This window comes from Marmota monax, unplaced genomic scaffold (assembly GCF_021218885.2).
Source record: "Marmota monax isolate L192 unplaced genomic scaffold, Marmota_monax_Labrador192_F-V1.1 WCK01_AAM20220418_F8-fsc00054, whole genome shotgun sequence".
Taxonomy (NCBI): Eukaryota; Metazoa; Chordata; class Mammalia; order Rodentia; family Sciuridae; genus Marmota; species Marmota monax.
In genome coordinates, this window is record NW_026692145.1 from 5,176,227 (window position 1) to 5,196,873 (window position 20,647).

General features: G+C 48.5%; 1 protein-coding gene across 1 annotated transcript; it reads left to right on the forward strand.

Annotated features, from left to right (window-relative positions):
* Nucleotides 1-226: 226 nt before the first annotated feature.
* On the forward strand, nt 227-9,481 carry Apln (apelin). Its single transcript, XM_046469442.2, has 3 exons — nt 227-582; nt 6,676-6,841; nt 7,446-9,481. The coding sequence occupies exons 1-2, from the start codon at nt 516-518 to the stop codon at nt 6,834-6,836; spliced, it is 228 nt and encodes a 75-aa protein (XP_046325398.1). The 5' UTR covers nt 227-515; the 3' UTR covers nt 6,837-6,841; nt 7,446-9,481.
* The last annotated feature ends 11,166 nt before the right edge of the window (nt 9,482-20,647 follow it).

Here is a 20,647-nt window from a genome sequence, read left to right on the forward strand (position 1 = left end):
CAGTCGCTCAGTCTTTGTTATGGGGCCACCTCGGGGTTCCCTCTTGCACCCGGCCTGAGGCTGCAGAGTGCGTGCCTGGAGGGGGGCGGTGCGGGAGGCTCGCTTCTCTCCCTCTTCCTGGCCCCCCCTCCAGTCCTCCCGATGACCACATGACCAAGTGGGCTCGCGGCCAAGCCACAAGCTACAAAATGCAGCCCCTGGAGTGAGCGGGGAGCATTCTCGCTGGCAGCCTGGGCCAACAGCAGTACAGCCGCGGCCGAGCAAAGCCTGCCACTTGGAAACAGATCGCTGCAGAGCCCGGCTTCGCGGTGCTGCCCCACGGCGGCAGAGAGAGGCTGCTGGAGAGCCGGCGCGGCGGCTGCAGACTGCTGCGCACTCACTCACGCGGCCCGGGAGCCCCGAGAGCCCCGCTCCGGCACGCGCCAGCAGCGGCTTGCGCCTTTCCGTGCCTCAGGGCTCCCAGCTTCTCCCCCTTCACGCCGGCTCTTCAGGGCAGCGGCGGCTCGAGGAGCAGCATGAATCTGCGGCTCTGCGTGCAGGCGCTGCTGCTGCTCTGGCTCTCCTTGACTGCGGTGTATGGAGGTGAGTGCGCGCCCTCCCGCTCACCCGCTCTTCCTTTTGCTTTACCCCGCTACAGCCGGCGCGCTCCCCTCCCTCCGCCCCACTCGCGCTCTCTCGGCCTCCCAGAGAGCCCGGCGCGAGCCATGCAGGAGCAGCCACGCGCTGGCTGCGCCGAGCGGCAGATTGACAGGGCGTCTACAGCCAGGGGCAGCGGCCGCGGGGACCGGTTCCTGGGGGGTGAGGGTTCCGAATGGCCTCGAGCATCACCAATCTGGAGCCTTGTCCCTTCTGACTGCCCCTCTCAATCCCGAGAAGCTCAGGGCCCCAGGCGTGCGCCTCGTGTCCCGTACCCTGCACCCCACGTGGTGGGGGCATGAGGGCCTGCCCAGCTTTCCGCGTGGGTCAGAGGAGGGAACTGACCTGAGGTAGGTGGGCTGGTCTCCCGCGTTGAAGGTCTTCTGGCTTCTGGAGGTTAGGGGCCGCAGGCCACTGGGGATGATGTGCCAACATGCCGACGTGACACTTGTTGCATAGGCAAGAGCTTGGGGCGGGGGCGGGGGCGGCGGCGGCGTGGATCCCAGCTATTGCTACTTTCAGCCTACAAGTGAGCAGAGGTGGCCTCCTCCAGACTGCCCCCGCCGGTCTTCTCCATTACTCCAAGGTCCTCTCTGGTCTCCTCCGGGCTCCCCGGCGGCTCCTACACAGGACGCCTTCCCCACAGCCTCCATGCTACTTCCATATCCTGGCTTCCAGCCTCCACTTTTTCCCAGGCATGTGCATGCTTCTCCTTCACCCCTGTGTCTCCAAGCACCAAACCAGGAAACAGGCACTGACTTGGCATCTCCATGCAGGTCTGGGGGCGGGCGTTCTTTTGCCCTTACCTGTATCACACCCCTACTTGGTAATACTTGGCACTGGCTTCCCTTGCCTGCCCCAAACCTGGTCCCTATCCATGCCTCTGCAGCTCCTGCCCATGTTGCCTGTCCTTTGTGCGTCAGTGTCTCCCTGGGCTGCCAGCTCTCACCTCCAACTGCCACAGTCCTGTGATCTGGCTGTCACTGCTGCCTGCCTGGCACCAGAAGGAGAAGGCCAAGACTAGGTGGATTAATGCCAGTGCCAAGGCTGGAGTCACAAGAAAATGAGGTTGGAGGGAAGGAGAGGGCAAAGGCGGCAAGTTTCCTAGAGGAAGAACATAGGGCTGGACTTGATTCCAAACCCTCCAATACAAGGATGGTTTACAGCCCAGGAACCTCTGGGGGTCCAGCCAACTCTGCCTACCTCTTTATATAGGCAACCTCCTTTCTCTGCTCTTGTTCTTTGGCACTGCCCTGGTCCCAGGAGCACTGCTGAGCTTCTTAGGAGGATGCATTGGTTGGGTGTGGCACCTCCTGACTCCAGCTGGATGTCCAGTGATCTCCCTCTTTAAGACTCCAGCACTTGGACTGGGGTTGTGGCTCAGTGGTAGAATGCTTGCCTAGCATATGTGAGGCACTGGGTTTGATTCTCAGCACCACATATAAGCAATTAAATAAAGGTCCATCAATAACTAATAAAAATATTTTAAAAAGACCCCAGCACTGAGTCAGTCACCTCCTTGGGAAGAAGAGAGTAATCTTTCTTCTCAGAAACTCCTGTCAGGCAGGCAATGGTTGGAAGGGAACAAATAAAGACACATCACAGGGGCCCACCTCCCAGGAGCTATCATCCAGTAGAGTTGGCAAGACAAGGAACCACAGGCAAATGGTCCATGGCATTGCCTTCAGAGAAAAAGAAGAGGTGCAGAAAGGGTGTCCTAGAGGAAGCTGAGGTTTTGGGATCAGCACACTCAATGCTCCCTTTGAAGCAACAGGGAGACCCTTGGCCAACAGAAACCACTTGAGCCTATGAGGAGTCTGGCTATTGTGGCAGTACTGGTGATGGGAAGAGCTGGTTTCAAAGGACGAGAAGTTGGTCATGCTGCCAGAACACTGTGTGCTTCTGGCCCAGACCCTGCCACTTCTTGTTTTATTTCTCCCTTTTTCATATGTCATCTGCCTACCCTGATTTGGGGACATTGTTGCCCTCATATTTTGCTTAAGCCTAGCACTGGAAACTTCCAAAGCTCCCGCTGCTTTTCCACCATTTGACTTATCCTGGAGCCAAGGAGGGTAGGTGGCTACTAGCCAAGGGTCTAAGTATACATGCCCCACTCCTCCTGCTTTCTGTCCTGCCCTAGAAACAGGGACCCCAGAACTATCTTGTCCTTGGCCCAGATTTACATGCACTCTCTTCAGCTAGAGTCCCCAGTAAAACTTCCAGGCCTGAAAACTATGCTTTCTCCTCTCACTCCACATTCTCTCCTGACATGGGATGTTCACCCCCACCCCTAAATCCCTTCTCCCCCTCAACAACACTCCACCACTGCCTTCTGACCTGGGATACACTTTGCTCTTCTGAGTCTGAGAGCAAAGACCAAGTGTCCCTTGGTCTTTGAGTACCTCCCTTTCTCCCCTCTGGCTTCCCCTTTCCAACCCCTGCTCAAAATATGCAGTCAGTGGCAGTGTGAGGACAGCCTACTAAATTCCCCCCAGTGGGGGGACATCTCCACTCCATTCCCAATCCTAAGCACTAAGCGCCCATGGAACCTGAGCCAGGCCTCTCAGAAGCAGAGGACTAATACAGGTCAAGTGGAGGGCCAGGCTGCCAGAGCCTGGTGTGTCCAGGACTTCAGAGCTGGCACGAGGAGATAGCACAGGGTCCTGGAGAAAGCGACTGGGGTGAGAGGGTGGGCAGACAAAGGAAAGTTGCCTCATCTCAGAGACAGACACAGTGCTACAGAGCAGCAGAGGCAGGGGGTACATTGCCAGCAGGGTCCCTACCAGAGCATGAGTGTAAGCTTTAAAGCAATCACAAGACAGGCCAAACCACCAGAGGGAAAACAGGTGCATCATTCTTGGTGAGGCTGGCAAGTTCTTGAAAAGTTGCATTTACCTCTTTGTACATTGGCAGGGTTGGAGTTCAGATGGCATGAAAATCAAATCCCATTCTCCCCTGACTGTGGTTCTCAGTGTGGAGATGCTACAGATTCATGACTCAGGGCACTTCAGAGAGCAATGGCTCTAATCCCTCTAGGTTTGAGATTCTTTGAAGGATCGCCCATCTCCCTGTAAGTAGCACATGAGTTGGAAGAAAATATTGAGGTGAACTTGGGAGGCCCCTATTTCTAAAGGGGAGTTCTTTTGTACAGACAGGATCTCTGCAGTGTTGAGAAATAATAGTCTCTAATCTGTCCCTTTGGACAGGACAAAGGTAGAGTTTCAGGTGTCAGCTTATCTGACGGTGAGCCAGACTCAGCATCAAAAGTAGGAAACAGGTGGGTGAATGGGTTTAGGGTGCAGGAGGAGCCTATAGACTTCCAGCGATGCAGAGGACAATAAGCCTCCATCCAATGGGATGCAAGAGGCCAGGGGCTTCAAGATGGCTATTCTCCAGGGCCTGGTTGATACTCAGTGAGTTCAGGGTTACTCTTCTCTGTATGCCTAGAGTCTAGACATCTTCCTGGCCACCGTCTGAGCCACCATCCCTGCTCCCCATCCTGGCTTGTGACCTCTCTTTCCATGGGACCCTTCCCAGCCCTCCCTTCATGAATGTCACAGGCACAGTCTAGGATGCTGAACATGTGAGGATGATATTCTTCCCCTTCTGGCTCTGTGCCTCTCTTCCCATGCCTGATCACCCCTAGGGTTCGGTGACCTGTGTTATTGCCCCTGTCCCCAAGTAGTTGAAGGCATGGATTTTAGAACCAAGGTTTCACTTACATTTTAAGGCCCTTAGGGTCCTTCCCTTATGCCTGGACTCATGCTTAGCACAGTTATCACTGCCCTGAACCCTGAGTGTGTCTCTGATAATAACTACTCATCAGCATCATTCAGATCCATCCTCAGTGTGCAGAGTGAGCCTTGCGGGAACCCCAAAACTCAGGTCATAAACTGGAACTGTTGGGATGGGAACTTAATAAAAGTCCTTCCCTCTTCTCCCTCTACCCCCAGTGCCAGCCTCTTAGGAAATGGCAAGAGGAAATCTCTAGATCAGATAGCGTAGAAGCAGCACCCCCACTCCAGCTATACCTCCTATTCCAAAATGCAAATATAATTTTCTTTTTGGTACTGAACATTGAACCCAGGGTCATTTTAACACTGAGCCACATCTCCAGACTTTTCTGTTTGTTTTTATTTTGAGATGGGGTCTTGCTAAATTGCTCAAAGCCTCCATAAGTTGTTGAGGCTGGCTTTGTACTTGTGATTCTCCTGCCTCAGCCTCTCCAGCTACTGGGAATACAGGCATATGCCACTGTGCCCAGCTAATTTTTGTTTTAATCCTCATAGGTTATGAGTTTAGGGGCTCAGTTGACACATTAACCCACCTTGATCATTAGCAGGGAAGTGTGGCTCATTAACCAAGTGACCCTAGTTAACAGTGGGCCTGGTGATTTTTGTTGGAGATAAGGAAAGGAAGGTGCAGGGTTAGAGATGAGCATGTGTGGGGTGGGCATATGCGTCTGGATGTGAGCAGGAAGAAAGAACAACAGGCCCCAGAGGCTGGGCAAAGAAGGCCCAAAGGACAAACCTTACCTGCTTTTGGCCTAAGAGGAAACTAAATGCCTGGAAACTGTGTGCAAGCAGAGGAGGACACAGGAGCCAAGGAAGGAACCAGAGCCTGGGGATGTTGGAGGTGGGGTTGGGGGATGAGGAGCAGCCTATGGGAGGCTATATGGAAACTGTGAGCTATTAGGGATTCCTGAGTGAATGGCAATGAGGCTCAAGAGACAAGATATAGCTGAAGGCAAATCTAATGGTGTGACGGGGAGAAAGAATGGTATTCATTATCATAAGTGGCCTGCAGACTGGCCCCATACTAGGCATTGCACAAGCACCCTGCCCATCTGCCTCTTCCCAGCACCATCTCATCTCATCACACAGCCTGACTCTGGTGGCCACGCTTGACTCTGGGTGCCAGCTTGGCTTCCCTGGCTTGACTTTAGGCTCTGAGAGAACTGACAAGAGTGCCTTCTCCCTCATCATGCCCAAGTACACCCAGCACCACTTGGATTCCATCATTGGGGCTCAGACTGGCATCAGCAGACTCCTACTCTGAGCCCCATGTGTGCAGATGTCAAGTGCAGCCTGGGAGAGCAGAACAGAAACCAGTTAGGGTCAGAATGGAAGGAATTTACATCAACCCAGGATGGGAGATGTGATCTGGGAATGACAGGAGATAGGATATTGGCAGGGAGGTGCCAACTGCCTCAGCCTACTCTCCTGGTGCATACACATGCTGTAGTGCATAGACATTCACTCATCCATCCATGTATCCACCCATGTACCATGCATGCAATATTTATTAGCCTCTAAATCTGTTCACAGGCTGAGTCACAGATGGCCCAGCCACACCCATGGGGCAGTCTCAGGAGCAAATGTGAGTCTGAGATGCCTAACCACTGATGAGATGCCTATGGGTGAGGCATGGAGCTCTAGTATTCGTAAGTGGGTCACCTTGCCCATCAAAGGATGTAGGAGTACAATGACGTGATGATGTCCAGGATTTGCTTTAAAATACCATAGCCAAGAAAAAAGAAAAGGGATAACTGGAGCATATGTGACTCCATCTGGATAGCTATTGAATCTGGGTGATGGATCCATGGAGGCAGAGTCATAGTAATGGTGTCTGTTTGAAATGTCTAAAGTACACCAGTTACTGGGGCACCATGGTTACTGCCTCCTGCACCCCAGCCAAGTACAGGCCTGATGCCCCAGAGTGCACCCCCCCTCATGACTTTCCAAAGAAAAGAACTTGTTTGTGCCTGTCAAAAACATGATACAATCATCAAAAATGTATAGAATCAGCTACCTCTATGGCAAGATGTGAGTAGTGCATTCTGTTTGCCCCAGGACAGTGTGTAAATGGCAGATTTTTCATTGGGATAGAAAACAACAACAACAAAAAAGCTATGAGGAGTGCCAGCCACCTCATGGAGAAATTGTCCTCTTCTGTGGGCCTATGGTCTGTGGGACCCTTTCTTGGCCATCTGCCATTTTCATCAGCCTTCCTAGTTAACAGCCCTTTTCCTTTCTGCAGTGCCCCTGATGCAGCCTCCTGACGGGAAGGAGCTGGAGGAAGGCAATGTTCGCTACCTGGTGCAGCCCAGGGCTTCGAGGAATGGACCCTGGCAGGGAGGCCGGAGGAAATTTCGCCGCCAGCGGCCCCGCCTCTCCCACAAGGGCCCCATGCCTTTCTGAAGCAGGTATTTACTGGATCCCCTGCTCAGTGGGCATTGCTCAATGGGAAGGGGAGGGAGAGCCTAGAAGCTAATAAGCCTGCTTCTTACCACTGGCCAAATACATCATCTAGCCCTTCCATTTTACAGAGGGGAAGACTGAGTCCCAGAGAAGGGCTTGACACTTGGGACTGATATCTGGACTTCCCAACAACTGAGTGTTACATCCCCTCTACCCTGTTGCCTGGGGTTGGGCAGGCTGACAATTGGAGAATACTGGAAGTCCCAGCAGCGCTTAACTGGGGAGAGGTGCAAAGATTGTGCCTATAGGTGTCCAGGTCTAGGAGTGAGAACGAAGGAGGCAGAGAGCAGGAAGAGAGCTGTGGATGTGCTATTCCAGAGCTTCAGGTATCAAAGGTAGCTGCAGAGAAAGCAGGGGCTAAGGCTGCCCCTGAGGCCTGGACTGTTACCATCCCTCTGTAGCTGGGACAGAGGGACATCGACTCAGAGCCTTGGGTTTTAGGTTCAGGGGTTGAAGGGGTTGAAGGCTGTCCTTTCCTTTCCTGAGGTGGGGGAGTCCTTTGACCTAGAACATGTCCATGATTTCTCTTGTTACTTTTTGTTTCTTTAGGACTGAAGGGGCCCCCAGGTGCCCACCCCCTGCGGTTCTCTCTACTCCACAGTTTGATCAGCTTCTCTGGAGACCTCACATCCATTCAGCTGTCGTTTTGCACCTGTTCTAGCTGCTGATAGTCCCAGCTCTTCTAGCCCACCAGCTTCCCCTAATGGTGTGGTCCTGCTCCTCATTCAGATAATTCCATTTCTCTCATAAGGATCCATGTAGTCCATCTTTCTGGCCCTTCCCTGGACTGATTTTGGAGACCCAGCTTCTCCCTGGCCTGCTGTACACCCTCGTCCCTACTTTACCTATTTAATGCCCCCACCCTTCAGCTAGCTCTTCCCTCCTCAAGTCTGCCCTGGAATCTGGATGGAAACACTCTCTTCTTCAGTGGACTCCTGCAGATCCGTATTTTCTTGTCAGTCGGACACTCACTCAGCCACCAGAGAGGAATACAAAGATGTGCAATGAGAGATTCTAGTTAGAGGGGCTGGGTGTTGGGATCCAGAGAGGGTACATTGGGGAAACTGAAATGGGGAGAAATGGTCTTCTGGTGAAGTGGGGCGAGGCACTGCAAAACAGGAATAGCCTCTTCCTCATCCCTGTGGCTTCATTCAGGAAGAAAAGAAGGAGAGGCTCTCTGAAGTACTTTGGTACTTCTGTCACCTTATTCTGTCTCCTAACACATTCTTTCTCTCTATCCTCTACAACTAGTTCAAGCTCCAGGTCACGTGGGAAGGGTGCCGGGCCTACTGTGGCTCTGTACCCTCCCAGGAGTGAATGCCAAATAGGAAGGTTGTTTTTGCCAAGAATCCCAGTATATCAGAGCTGAAAGGACCCTTGGAGATTACTTAGCTCAACCTCTTTATGCCAAAGCCTGTGAAAACAGAGTCCTGGAGTGAGGAGTGACCTGCTCAGGGTTTCTGCTGAGTCAGAATGGGGACCAGGTCTCCAGATTCCCACTTGATGATGTCCTCTTCCCTCTTAATGATGTCTTCAAAACAAATGTAGTGCCTTTTGCTGGGGTTATGGCTGGGAGTGTCTGGGAAGGGAAGGGAGAGGCAAGCTGGCTGTGAGCTGCCCCGTTGTGGGGATGGAGCTGCTCCCACCTCTCTTGCCTTCCCCTGCTGCTCCATTCCCAACCTGGGCCATATGGTTCCATAACTGGCCAGCTGCCCCTCTTCTGACAGCACTCCCATGCCTGGGGGCCTTTAACAGGGGAGCTCAGGCACTGGGATTAATGTTCAGACCCAATATTGGTTGTCAAATGCCGGAAGTAGCCTTAAATCATTGAACCCAATGGCCTCCCCTTCGTGTTGATTGGACCCTCTTTCCTAGTGGACTTCCTTGGGGAGCAGAGGGCAGAGAGTGGCAAAGAAAGGGAAGGCAAAGAAGGAGAGATGGGAGGATGTACAGGTAGGGTTGCACTCCATTCACCAGGGCCTGTCTTTCCTGAGGGGCCTCTCAGCCCTTCCCTCTTGGGACCCTCTTGCCTTTGCCTGTGCAGATTTCCTTCCCAGATGCTTTCCAAGAGGGAGAAAAGGGAAGACAGAAGCTCAATGCCCACTTACATATATCTGGGGCAGAGGGAGTCAGGGCCCCCCAAGTCCCACAATAACCCCAATGTTCACCTGCCCACCTCCCCTCAAGTCCTTTCCCCTCTGCTGCTGCTAATGCTGCTGCTGTTCTGCTGCTGCCGCCATTGCCTCAAGGCCCCCCAGTAGGGACCTTGCCTTCTTATTCTTCCTTCCTGCGTCTCCTGCCTCATCAGCCTGCCATGACCTATAGCCAACCCAGCCCCATGGGGAAGGGAAGAAGAGAGGGAGGATGGCTGAGAGAGATAGGAGACAGAGGGCAGAGGAGGGTAGTGGGTGGGCTAAGGGTGCTCTCTTATTTAAAGTGGTTGTGTATGATTCTTATACTAATTTATACAAAGATATTAAAACCCTTTCCATTAAGAAATTGTCCCCTTCCTGTAATTGTGTTTCCTGTGTTTGTAAAGATTGATCTGTGTAAATATGTCTTTATAATAAAGAGTTAAAAGCTGACAGTTTGCCCTTACTCTTGGAGGTCATGTTCAGAAGGGGCATTTCCCCCACACAGTGCCATGGTTGTCCCTGTGCCCACAGATTGCACATTCAGGGAGGTAAGTGCTTGCATCCCAAATTGGTTCTAGGTCAAGTGTCCTGAAACTGACTTGCCACAGGCTCACAAAAGCAATCTATGCATAATGGCCAGCTCACACAAAATTCAGCCTGCTTTTTAGTCTTTGGCATCTGTTTGGGTGTCCTAATTTTTGTCTGGCAGCAGTGTCATTTAAAGGATTTTTTTAAAAAAGCAATTTATTTAACATGCTGATTAAAAGTGGGATTTGTACTAAAAGTTTTGTATTGGTGGGTGTCTTCTATTTTATCTACTTTTGAACACTTTTGGGACTTTTTAGCCAGTTTGCCTTTCTTAAAAAAATGTTATGTTTTCAGCAATAAATACATTTGGTAATGACTTTGCATGTATCATTTTATGTTTCACAAAGTGGAGTTGTAAGATGAATGAGATAGACTGAAAAATAAAATGCAAGGAGTTCAATAAAATTCCACCCCATCTGTCTCACTTCTTCATGCTTGTTGTCAAAATGTCAATATCTTCCAGAACAGAAAGGAACATTGGGTACATGCTAATTTGGTTAATAAACACATTAGGTGCACACAGACGTACACTATGCAGAGTAAAACCCAATGAGATGAAGATGGGAGTGATCAAAATGCATGCATTTGATAAATCTTGTGGGGGAATTCTATAGATTTGACAAGTATTTAGTGGCACAATATATAACTTTAAAGAAAGTGCCTTCAGACAAAATTGCTAAAAAGTCATAAAACCAATAGGAGATAAAATAGAAGCCACCCATAAGCATATAAAACTATCTCACCATTGACAAAATGCTGCAAATTATGACATAGTGATTTAAAAATATGACATGTTTGAAGTGTTTCTTAGGAAAATTGGTGCAAAATGTCTCATTTTAAAATTACTAGTTTGACTTTTGGACAAACTAGTCATTGGAGGAACTGGGTTTAGGCAGAGGTTTTGGGTGGGCTGGTTTTACTCTGATTGGCCTGTTATTTCCCTAATCACCCTCAAAGCTCTAATTTCACGTGAAACCAAGAAAAAAAGGGGTGGGAGCAGGGCAGAACAATCTAATACTGACCCATAAGCATGCAGGCCTTTAACAGTTTACAGAGCTCTTGAAAAATCTTAACTCATCTTCCTAACAACTGAGCCAAAAACCTCACTATCAGATCCCAATTTTAAAAATATATTTTTTTAATTTTTAGTTGTACATGGACACAAACCTTTATTTTATTTATTTATTTATATTTTATAGGATGCCGAGGATTGAACCCAGTGCCTCACATGTGCTAGGCCAGTGCTCTACCACTGAACTACAATCCTAGACCCTTGGATCCCCATTTTACAGATGAGAAAACAGACTACGAAGGGAAGCAGCTGGTCCTAAGTCTCACAGCTTGCAAGTGAATTTTAAATCTAGTCTGCTAATTCTAAAATGAAAACTCTTTCTACAGTAGTAGAAAGGAAAGTCCCCTAATCATAGAGGAAAAAAAAAAACTAAGTACAAGATGTGTTTTGTTTTTTCAATAAGTGCAATAGAAATTTGGGGTACAACTCATACATTGCTGGTGGGATTGCACATTGGTGCAGTTATTCTATAAAGTCATATGGAGATTCCTTAGAAAACTATGAATGGAACCACCATTTGACCCAGCTATCCCACTCCTTGGTCTATACCCAAAGGTCTTAAAAACAGCATACTACAGTGACACAGCCACATCAATGTTTATAGTAGCTCAATTCACAATAACTAAACTGTGGAACCAACCTAGATACCCTTCAGTAGATGAATGGATAAAGAAAATGTGGTATATATACACAATGGGATATTAGTCAGCATTAAAAGAGAATAAAATCATGGCATTTGAAAGTAAATGGATGGAGTTGGAGAATATCATGCTAAGCAGAATTAACCAATCCCCCAAAAAACAAAGTCCAAATGTTTTCTCTGATATGAGGATGCTGATCCATAATGCGGGGTGGCTAGGGAAAAATGGAGGAAATTTGGATTGGGCAGAGGGGAATGGGGAGAGGGTAGTGGGTGTAGGGGTGGGAAGGATGGTAGAATGAGATGTGTCCTATGTACATGTATGATTGCATGAATGGTGTGACTCTGCATTGTGCACAGCCAGAGAAATGAGAAGTTGTGCTTCATTTATGTACAGTGAGTTGAAATGCATTCTGCTGTCATGTATAACTAATTAGAACAAATAAAAAATTGGGGGTACAAGATAAGACAATGTGGCCTGATGACATTGGGGAAAGTAAGAGGAGTTTGAGCAGTTAATACGGGCCCCAGAAAATCCAGTAATGTTTGGCTAAGTTTGGTGGGAGGATGGTGGGCAGTGGGGGTTGGCACAAGGAAGCTGGATTAGCCACCAGGGTCCATGGGGCATATTTAGTCAACTAGATCCTAGTGGGTGGACACAAACAGGGGATGAGGGGAAGGAAAGCTGGCAGCCTTCTGTTAAGATAATTAGATATCAAACCAAAAGAAAGCAGGACATACAGGTGGGACCCTTTGGAGATATCTTGGATTGACCTAATATAAATACAATAAAATCTGAGCAGGGCTGTTTGTCAAAATGCGGAGCCTTATTTTTTTTTTTTTTTTAATTATTTTTATTTTGGTACTGGGAATTTAACCCAGGGGCACTTTACCACTGAGCTACATCCCAGCCCTTTTTATTTTGATGCAGGTTCTCATTAAGTTGCTTAAGGCCTCGCTAAATTGCTGAGGCTGGCCTCAAAATTGTGATCCTCTCAAGTTGCTGGGATTACAGGTGTGCACCACCATGCCTGGCTCAAAATGCTGAGCTTTAGAAAAAGAAAACGAAGTTCACTTAACTGATTGTTTCTGGCCAGGAGGTCTTGGACTGAGGTTAAAGGGTGAGGGCAGAGAACCTGAAAAACAACACTGCTTCAAATCCATCCGGAAATTAGGGAAGTTTCTGAAGTGACAGAGATTAGAGAGACACATGACTTTTCAGGAACCCAGGTGCGGTGTCAAATGAGCTGTAGATGCTTTGAAGCCCAACACTTCAGACTCTCCCATAAGCCCTGGTCTGGTTGACTTGGTAAGCCCAAATTGGGGCAAGGCTCCTCTTCCAAACCAAGGGAACCATGGGACCTGGCTTGAGTGGCCATTCTGAGGTGCTTATATAATTCCATTTTGTGGCCTAAAGGTTATTCCACTGAAATTTCTCAATCCAAGGTTATTTTTTGACCAGAGTGAGCCTGTGCCAGCTAACTGCCAAAGAAAATGGTGAAGACTTAGTGCCTTCTCCTTCTGGCCCCAGAGGGCTGCCAACTCAGCCAGCATTTCTCTGGAACCCCCAAAGGAAAAAGCCTCTTCAGTGCGCTTTTGAAAATCCAGTTTGCCCTTTGTAGTGATCCATTCTTGGAGGGGATCCTGGCAAGGAACTCCCCCTATTGAGCCTTGAATTTTCAAATCAGGGGTCAGCAAACTTTTTCCTATTTCCATAAAATAGGAAAGATAGTAGTTCCTATTTTATGAGTCATTTAGGCTCTGTCCCAACTACTCAAGTCTGTTGTCATGTAAAAGCAACATAGACAATACATAAACCAATAGGCATGGCTGTGTTCCAACAAATCTTTATTTATCAAGACAGGCAGCAGACCATAGTTTGCCCAACTCTTTCTCAAACGAGGCATCAACAAGCCCTTCAATTCAGCCCTTGAACCCTTACTCGGGACCTGAGAGGAAGACTTACATTGTACAGCAAGGTCTTGAGTTAAGGGAATTTAATAAACTGGTAATGATTGGGCCTCTATGCCAGGATCTGACCATACTCAGACTAACAAAGGGCTTTCAGTGGAGAGGGAAGTCTGGAGTCAGACAAGGATTCAAATTCTGGTACATTTACTCATTTGTGTGACCTCGAAGCCAGTGTCTTGACCTAGTTAATTCTGCATTTTCTCTTTAGGCATGATGCTGCTACCAAGTTTGCTTTGCCATAGTCAGGACTGAACACCATAGTGCAAGTAAAGTGCTTGGCGTATAGCCCAGCCCATGGTACCAGCTCTCTAAGTGGAAGCCATTGTTATTTCTGCCAAACCCCACTCTAGTCCTGAGAAGCAGATGGGGCAAATTCTCAGGACAGGGCAAACAGGCTCAGGGAGGTGGAGTTGCTTGTTCAAATGAGCAAAGCTGCTAACTGGTGATTCAAGCTTCAGACCTGGGTCCAGTCTTGCCTTGGATTAGCCACCCTTCCCTGGCATGGAGTCTGCTTCCCCATACTGAATATGCCTTGGTCACTGGGAACTTGTAGTCTCTTAGACAACACATAAGGCTTCTCCAGGGACATATTAGGCCCACCTCATTCTCCCTTGAGGTAGCTTTTGCTTGGACAGCAGCCCAAGAGGCCTCTCTGGATGTGCTCATTATTAGTACTGTATCTGGGGACCCTGGTCTGGAACTGTGGAGCCAGGACTCTGCTGCAGAAGATCTACAAGGTACTAGGGGTACCAGAAACTTGGGTTATAGTCCTGAATATGCTTCTACCAATAGTTTGCTTGGCAAATTCTTTCCTTGTCCTCTGGACTTCAGCCTCCTCACCTTCCTAGGCCACCTTGGGGAGGTGGATGGGTGTGAAGTACCTAATGATGAATAAGGCTTGTTGTGGTCCCAGAAATAGTGGGGGTCCCTCAGGTTGACCTCTGGAGGGAGTTCAGGGCCTGCCACAGGGGCCTGTGGGGAGTAATCCTAGGAGAAGAAATAGGCATTTGGCAGGAAAATGGGAACTTTAGCCAGTGAGGAAGGCCACTGCTTGGTTATATGGGTCTGCATAAGTTTCCCTTTACCTCAGGGGCTTCTGGAACCTCCATTTCATATTCTTATACTGTAGAAACCAAAGCCTTTCTGATCTTTGCTGAGGTTTAAAGAATTGGCAGGCAACAGTTGAGCTAGCCCAGTGACATGAAACTCCAAGTTCAGAGCTCTAGATCCTAAACCCCACTTGGCTGTGTGATTCCAGCCAGGTCAGGTCAGTTCATCTTTTGGGGCTCCCAGTTTTTCCTCACCTATTTTCATGGGCCAACCACCTTTGCCCTCTCAAGTCCTAGAAGGTTAGAGCTGATAGGAGCCTGGGAAGGTATTCAGTACCTCAGACGCTTTCATTTTTGCAGATGAAGGAAGTCAGACTTGGGAAGGAAAAGTGATCCACTTAGAGGGATGTATCTAGATAATACCACTGAACTTGTATACTGCACTTCTCAGGTGCCAAACACTATTCAATTAACTTTTCCTGTTCTGACTCAGACCCCATCACAACTCCATTTTACAGTTGACGAAACTGAAGCACTGAAAGGCTAACTAGTTAGTTTTAGGATCTTCCATGGGGTTTGCTAATGAATACAAAGAATCAAGGTGGCATTGCTTTAAAGAAGGCAAAGGCACTGCAGAATTGCCAAGCACTCCCTCCAGGGTTGCAGTCACCTGTCGATTATAGGAGAGAAGCTTTGTTTTGGCACCTTCATTCCCAGCACAGCAGAATGGCTTCTATCTGCAGGGTGGTGGGAGGCCTGCTGGGAAGAAGTTTCCCATCTTTCCAGCTAAGCAGAGATGTCGCTGGCTCCTTCTCAGGCAAGTATGGTTATAGGGGCTAATGAGCCTAGCATATGATATGGGGTGGCGGGGGGTGTCCTCCTCCCTGTTTCTAGGCTGCCAAACTTTTTCACAGACGCACGTTCCTCTGCCCTCCCTTGGGAACCCCCAACTCCTCAGGTGGGAGGGATGTGGAAAGAAAATGAGGACATATAAGGCAAGGAGGGAAGAAATCACACTGAGCGAGGCATGGAAATGGGTGGAAGAGAGGTATCCCTATTCAGCCTCCATCTTCAGCACCTCAGAGATCTTACAATTTGATACTCATCCCCATTCTAGGCTACCTTCCAACTCAGCTCCACAGCCCTCCCCATCTTTATCTCCATTCCCAAATGGACTGTTGAGTTTGAGTCCCAGTTCTTTTTTACTTGCTTGTGTGTTTTTTTATTTATTTATGTATTTATTGTAACTGGGGACTGAGCTACATCCTCAGTCCTTTTTATTTTTTTATTTTGATACAGAACTTTGCTAAATTGATGAGGGGCTTACAAAATTGTTGCGGCTGGCTTTGAACTTGTGATCCTCTTGCCTTAGCCTCCAAATTGCTGGGATGATTGCTGGTTGTGTCCCAGTTCTTGTGCAAGTTTCCAAAGGAGTTCCACCTTCTTCAACCTATGCCCAAACATTCAGAACCCAAGCATTAAAAAGTCCTTTGTGCTTGCCCTCACCCATGATAATTGACATCCTGGACAATCAGCAAGAGATTTGCCTACCCTATGCAGGACATCATGTGGGGGACAGTAAAGGAGCCTTGCTCCTCACCTTGCCTCTGGGAGGCTCCAGGGAAAAGAGGTATGTTGTATTTGACAACCCTCTCAGTCTGTTGCTACCACAGTGCGCTCTGTATCCCCACCCCCATCCAGATCTCTACTCTGGTCCTAACCCTGTGTATGGGCCTGTTTTAGTCAGCTTTTTTTGCAGATCTGACGAAAGGACTCAACCAGGCCAACTGTAAAGGAGGAAAGGTTTATTTGAGGGCTCACGAGTCTCAATCCATAGAAAGCTCAGAGGTCTCAATCCATAGAAAGCAGGCTTTATTCCTCAAGTCTCCAGGTGAGGCAGAACAACACGACAGAAGAATGTGGCAGAGGGGAAAGCAGCTCATATGGCAATCAGAAAGCAGAGAAAGAGGTCTCCATTTGCCAGATACAAATTAATACCCCAAGCCACACACAATTCTTACCTCCTCCAGCCACAACCTACCACTTCAGTTACCACTCAGTTAATCCCTATCAGGGGATTAATTCACTGATTGGGTTAAGGCTCTCATAACCCAACCATTTCTCCTCTAAACCTTCTTGCATTGTCTCACATGTGAGGTTTTGGGGGACAACTCACATCCAAACTATAGTAGGGCCCAATTGTCCTCTAGTTTCCCCAGATCTCTGTTCTCTGGTTCTCCCTATTTTCCCAGTCCTTCAAGTACAAGCCAAGGCTGCCTCCCCCATGAAACCCAAAGCTCCCCTAGTCCTGAAGGCCAACCAGCAAGTGAGGCCAGGATTGGAACCCAGGCTTTTTCCTTCTACCCGCCCCCCAACCTTTGTATTTGCCAACAACACACATCCTGGCCAGACTGAATATGAGTATGCCCATGATGAATGTGACAATATGTGCACCTTCCAGCACAAAATGCTGAAACTTGAAAATCTTGGCCCCTCCACCTACCAATCCTGGGTCAGTCACCTCCCCTTTTGGGGCCTCAATTTTATCATTTCTAAAATGGCAATAAGAATCCCTAGCTCTTTTGTTTGCTTATAGCAACTGGAGTTCCTGAAGAAAAAAAGGTTGGTACAATCAAGAGTGCCATGCACCATACATGTATAAAACAGGGAGAAAAATGGCCTCTCTCTGCATCTCTATAAAGGGCTATAAAAATTCCTTTCTCAGACTGGGCATGTAGCTCTGTCATAAAGCATGTGCTTAGCATGCATGAGGCACTAGGTTCAATCCCCAGCACTTCCCCCACCAAAAAAGAAAGGAAAGAAAGAAAGAAAGAGAAATAGGGTTCTTTGTCAACATTCACCAAATGCTTATTGAGTGCCTACTATGTACCACATTTCTTAAACCTGGAGAGGGAGACAGTTATTATTCAAATATCACAATGAATGTCTGACCAGAAGCTGTGGCAAGGCCTCTGGAGGAAAACCCCAGGACTCTAGGCAGTTTGCCACCAAGTGTACCAGGTACTTTGGAGCTGAGGGAGTCAGAGAAGACTTCCTGCAGGAGAAGTGGGAGCTGAGACCTCAGGAAGGGAGGTCTTTAAAGAGAGGGGCCAGGATGCATGTCCAAACACAGATAAGGGAAGGAGCTTACCTTGCTCTATCTTCTTTCTCCCCACCCTCTCTTTGGTCCCAGGATTGAACCCTGGGGCACTTAAACATTGAACCACTCCCCAGCCCCTTTTATTTTTTATTTTGAAACAGGGTCTCGCAAAATTGCTTAGGGCCTCAGTAAGTTGCTGAGGCTGGCTTTGAATTCATGATCCTCCTGCCTCAGCTTTCCAAGACGCTGGGATTGCAGATGTGTGCCACCATGCCCAGCAGACTTCTTTATTCTTAAACCCATTTCCCAGGTGAGGGAGCAGGCCCCGAGAGGCAGTGACTTGACCTATGAGCGATCCCACTGAACTGAGTTTTGGCTGACTCCCTTTCGGCCTCTAGGCTGGCAGGCAGGGTTCGCTATGGTAGTTAAAGTATTCTCTCCTGCTAACATGCCCAATGCTCTGTCAATTTCACCAGCTGCTCAGCAGGGGCCGAGGCTCCCCACTCACAGGACTGGGTGGTTGCTGTGGTCTTGGGCCAACTCACAGGCTGGTGTCACACTTTGAAAGCTTCTTGTACGTTCCTCTTTCCTTGCAGTAGCTCAGCCTCACTTTCTTCTCTCAGCGTGCTTAGTGTTGGGGAGAAATCCAGTGTGCCGTGAGAGGCTGTCCCCTTCTGGCTGAGCACTGGAACTGCAGCCCCGGAAATACATGGGTGCGCCGCGCACCGAAAGGCTGCGCATTTGTTTCTGATGTGTATCTTATTACAGTGTCTAAGTATGCTGACTGTGCTTGTGCATGATATGTAGGTGGAAAAGGGAGAGAAGTTGCCACCTAAGGATTCCAGGGGTGAAGATTTTGGTGGCAAAGGGCAGTAGCTGGGCGTCCTTTGTTTGCATCCTTATGGGACTGTCCTAGGTGATCTGGTTCTCTGCCTATCCTCAAGGGTTCCTCCTTCAGCTAATTCCATGTTCCCACCAACCTTCCTCCTGCCAGGTGTATCCCAGTACCCCTGCAGCTCCTGCAGGCAATCTCATAGCTGCAGGAGGTAAGCAGATCTCATTCCTGCATGCACTCACAGGAGAGGTCTTAAGAAGCATCTCCATCCCCTGCCAAGGCCCACTTCAACACAATTCCTCTGTGCTAGTGCAGCCTTGCAGGGTGTTTTTGGCCAGCAAACATTCCAGTTAGTCAATGCCCATGCCGTACTGCTCATCAAAGATTTTCAAAGATGTCATCCTGTCTACTTTCCACACTCCTAAGTAATGTGTATATTTTAATCCAGAGTTTCAGGAGGCCATGAGTCAGGGCATTACTCTTGTTCTGAAGCCCAAAAAAAGCTCTCCCCCACTTTTATCAAGCCTTTTTAATCGTTTCTCCAAATGGCATGAAAATATTAGCCCAAATTACTGGTCTCATCAAGCAAAATCCACTGGTGAGGCCAGCAGCCATCAGTCAAGTCACTAGGTTTTGAACAGAATTTCTGGAATATTACTGGAGTTCTAGGCCAGAGGCCTGATTCTGTGGATCCCACAAACCAGATCTGGACACTTGTATCAAAAATCAAACAGAAAAGAAAATGGTGAAAAGCATGAAAGGAACCTTAATCAGCATAGCTACACTAAGAAGACAAGGGGGACCCATGTCCTTAGCTCTGTCTTTGAAGGACTGACAATGACTTTGAGGTTTTATAGAAAGGGAAACAGGGGCAAGGATCAGGGGTTTGCATAGCTGGAGGGTTTGCACAGCTGCCAAGGCAGGTGATTTTGGTCAGGTGTGGTCTGGTCCATCATCATCTCCGGATTGGTCAGGCAGGGACTTGTTGGCATAAGAAAGTTGCTGTTGCAGGCAGGGGGAGGCTGCCTTCCACTCATCACAAGATGTTTATTGATCAGACCTGTTGTTTCTGGAATCCAAGGTGACTCAGAGCAAAGAAAAAAGATGCAAAATGGAGGCAGAGAAGCCAAATCTTTAATCCTGCTTTTAGCTACCCATCAGTTGCAGGCAAAAATGAAGAGTCTAAGTCCTTGTTGCAGGATCAGAGTCTACCCACTTGGACTCTGCCCAACGGGAAAGCTTTCTGAGTGAGCTCAGAGGGATGGGAGCTCTAAAGGAGCCAAGTTCAGCTTCCAGTAATTAACTTCAAGTAAGTACTCACGCACAGGCCTTGCCTTGTCCTTTGCCAGTGGGTGGAACACACTAGCCACACCCATAGCATTTCTAGGAAATACCCTTTTCTGCTTTTTAGCTTCGGCCTTGACTCCTCTGTGCTGAAGTAGGAGAAGTGGGAGCTGCCTTCCCCAAGTAACCATTACTGGGCACAGTTCCTCTGTTGTCCGTCCCATGGCAAGTCCCTTCCAAAACATCTGTCCTCCCCGTAGGGCAGCCTTGAGGACTGAGAGGGGAAGCTTCCATTCAGTTCTGCCACTCGATAGCTGGGTCACTCACCCCCACTTAGCTTCATTTCACTTATCTATCACATGGAGATGATCATTGTATGTCTTGCAGCTGTCCTTAGGCTCAATGAAGACACTGTATCCAAAAGCACTTTGAAAAGAAAACCAATGCTGGGCCCAGAATGGTGGCACCTGTAATCCCAGTAGCTTGGGAGGCTAAGACAGGAGGATCAAGAGTTCAAAGCCAGCCTCAGCAACTTAGCAAGGCCCTTAGCAACTCAGTGAGACCATGTTTCTAAATAAAATACAATATAGGGCTGGGGATGTGGCTCAGTGGTAGAGTGCCGCTGAGTTCAATCCCCAGTACCCCCCCCAAAAAAAAAAACAAACAAACAAACAGGAAAATCAATGCCAGAAGTAGGCAAGTGGGAAGTTCAAAGCTCTGAAGTACTCCCTGCAGCAGCTCCCAGTCAACATAGAGCCCCACCCTTGCCAGAATCCCTTTTATATTCCTTAGGTGTATAAGAAGTCTTACAACCAATAGGCATATAGCCTTCTTGTCTTGGTAGGGACTTTAGTTGAGACATCATTAAATAATTTAGGCTAACATTTTGGGGGCACATATATGCTAGGTACTATTCTGAGTGCTTTACATAAGGAATACCCATTTAATTTCTACAATGACTCTTATCACCCCCATTTTGCACATGGAGAAAGTAAGGCTCAGTAAACTAAAGTAAATTGCCTATTCACACAGCTAGTAAACTGGGCCAAGATTTAGAGCCTGGCTGCCTGACTCCAG

Excerpts from the sequence above, each read along its gene's own strand:
- Apln (XM_046469442.2), top strand. The coding sequence starts at position 516 with ATGAATCTGCGGCTCTGCGTGCAGGCGCTGCTGCTGCTCTGGCTCTCC. Across the intron at positions 583-6,675 it reads CTTGACTGCGGTGTATGGAG|TGCCCCTGATGCAGCCTCCT; the intron begins GTGAGTGCGCGC and ends TCCTTTCTGCAG.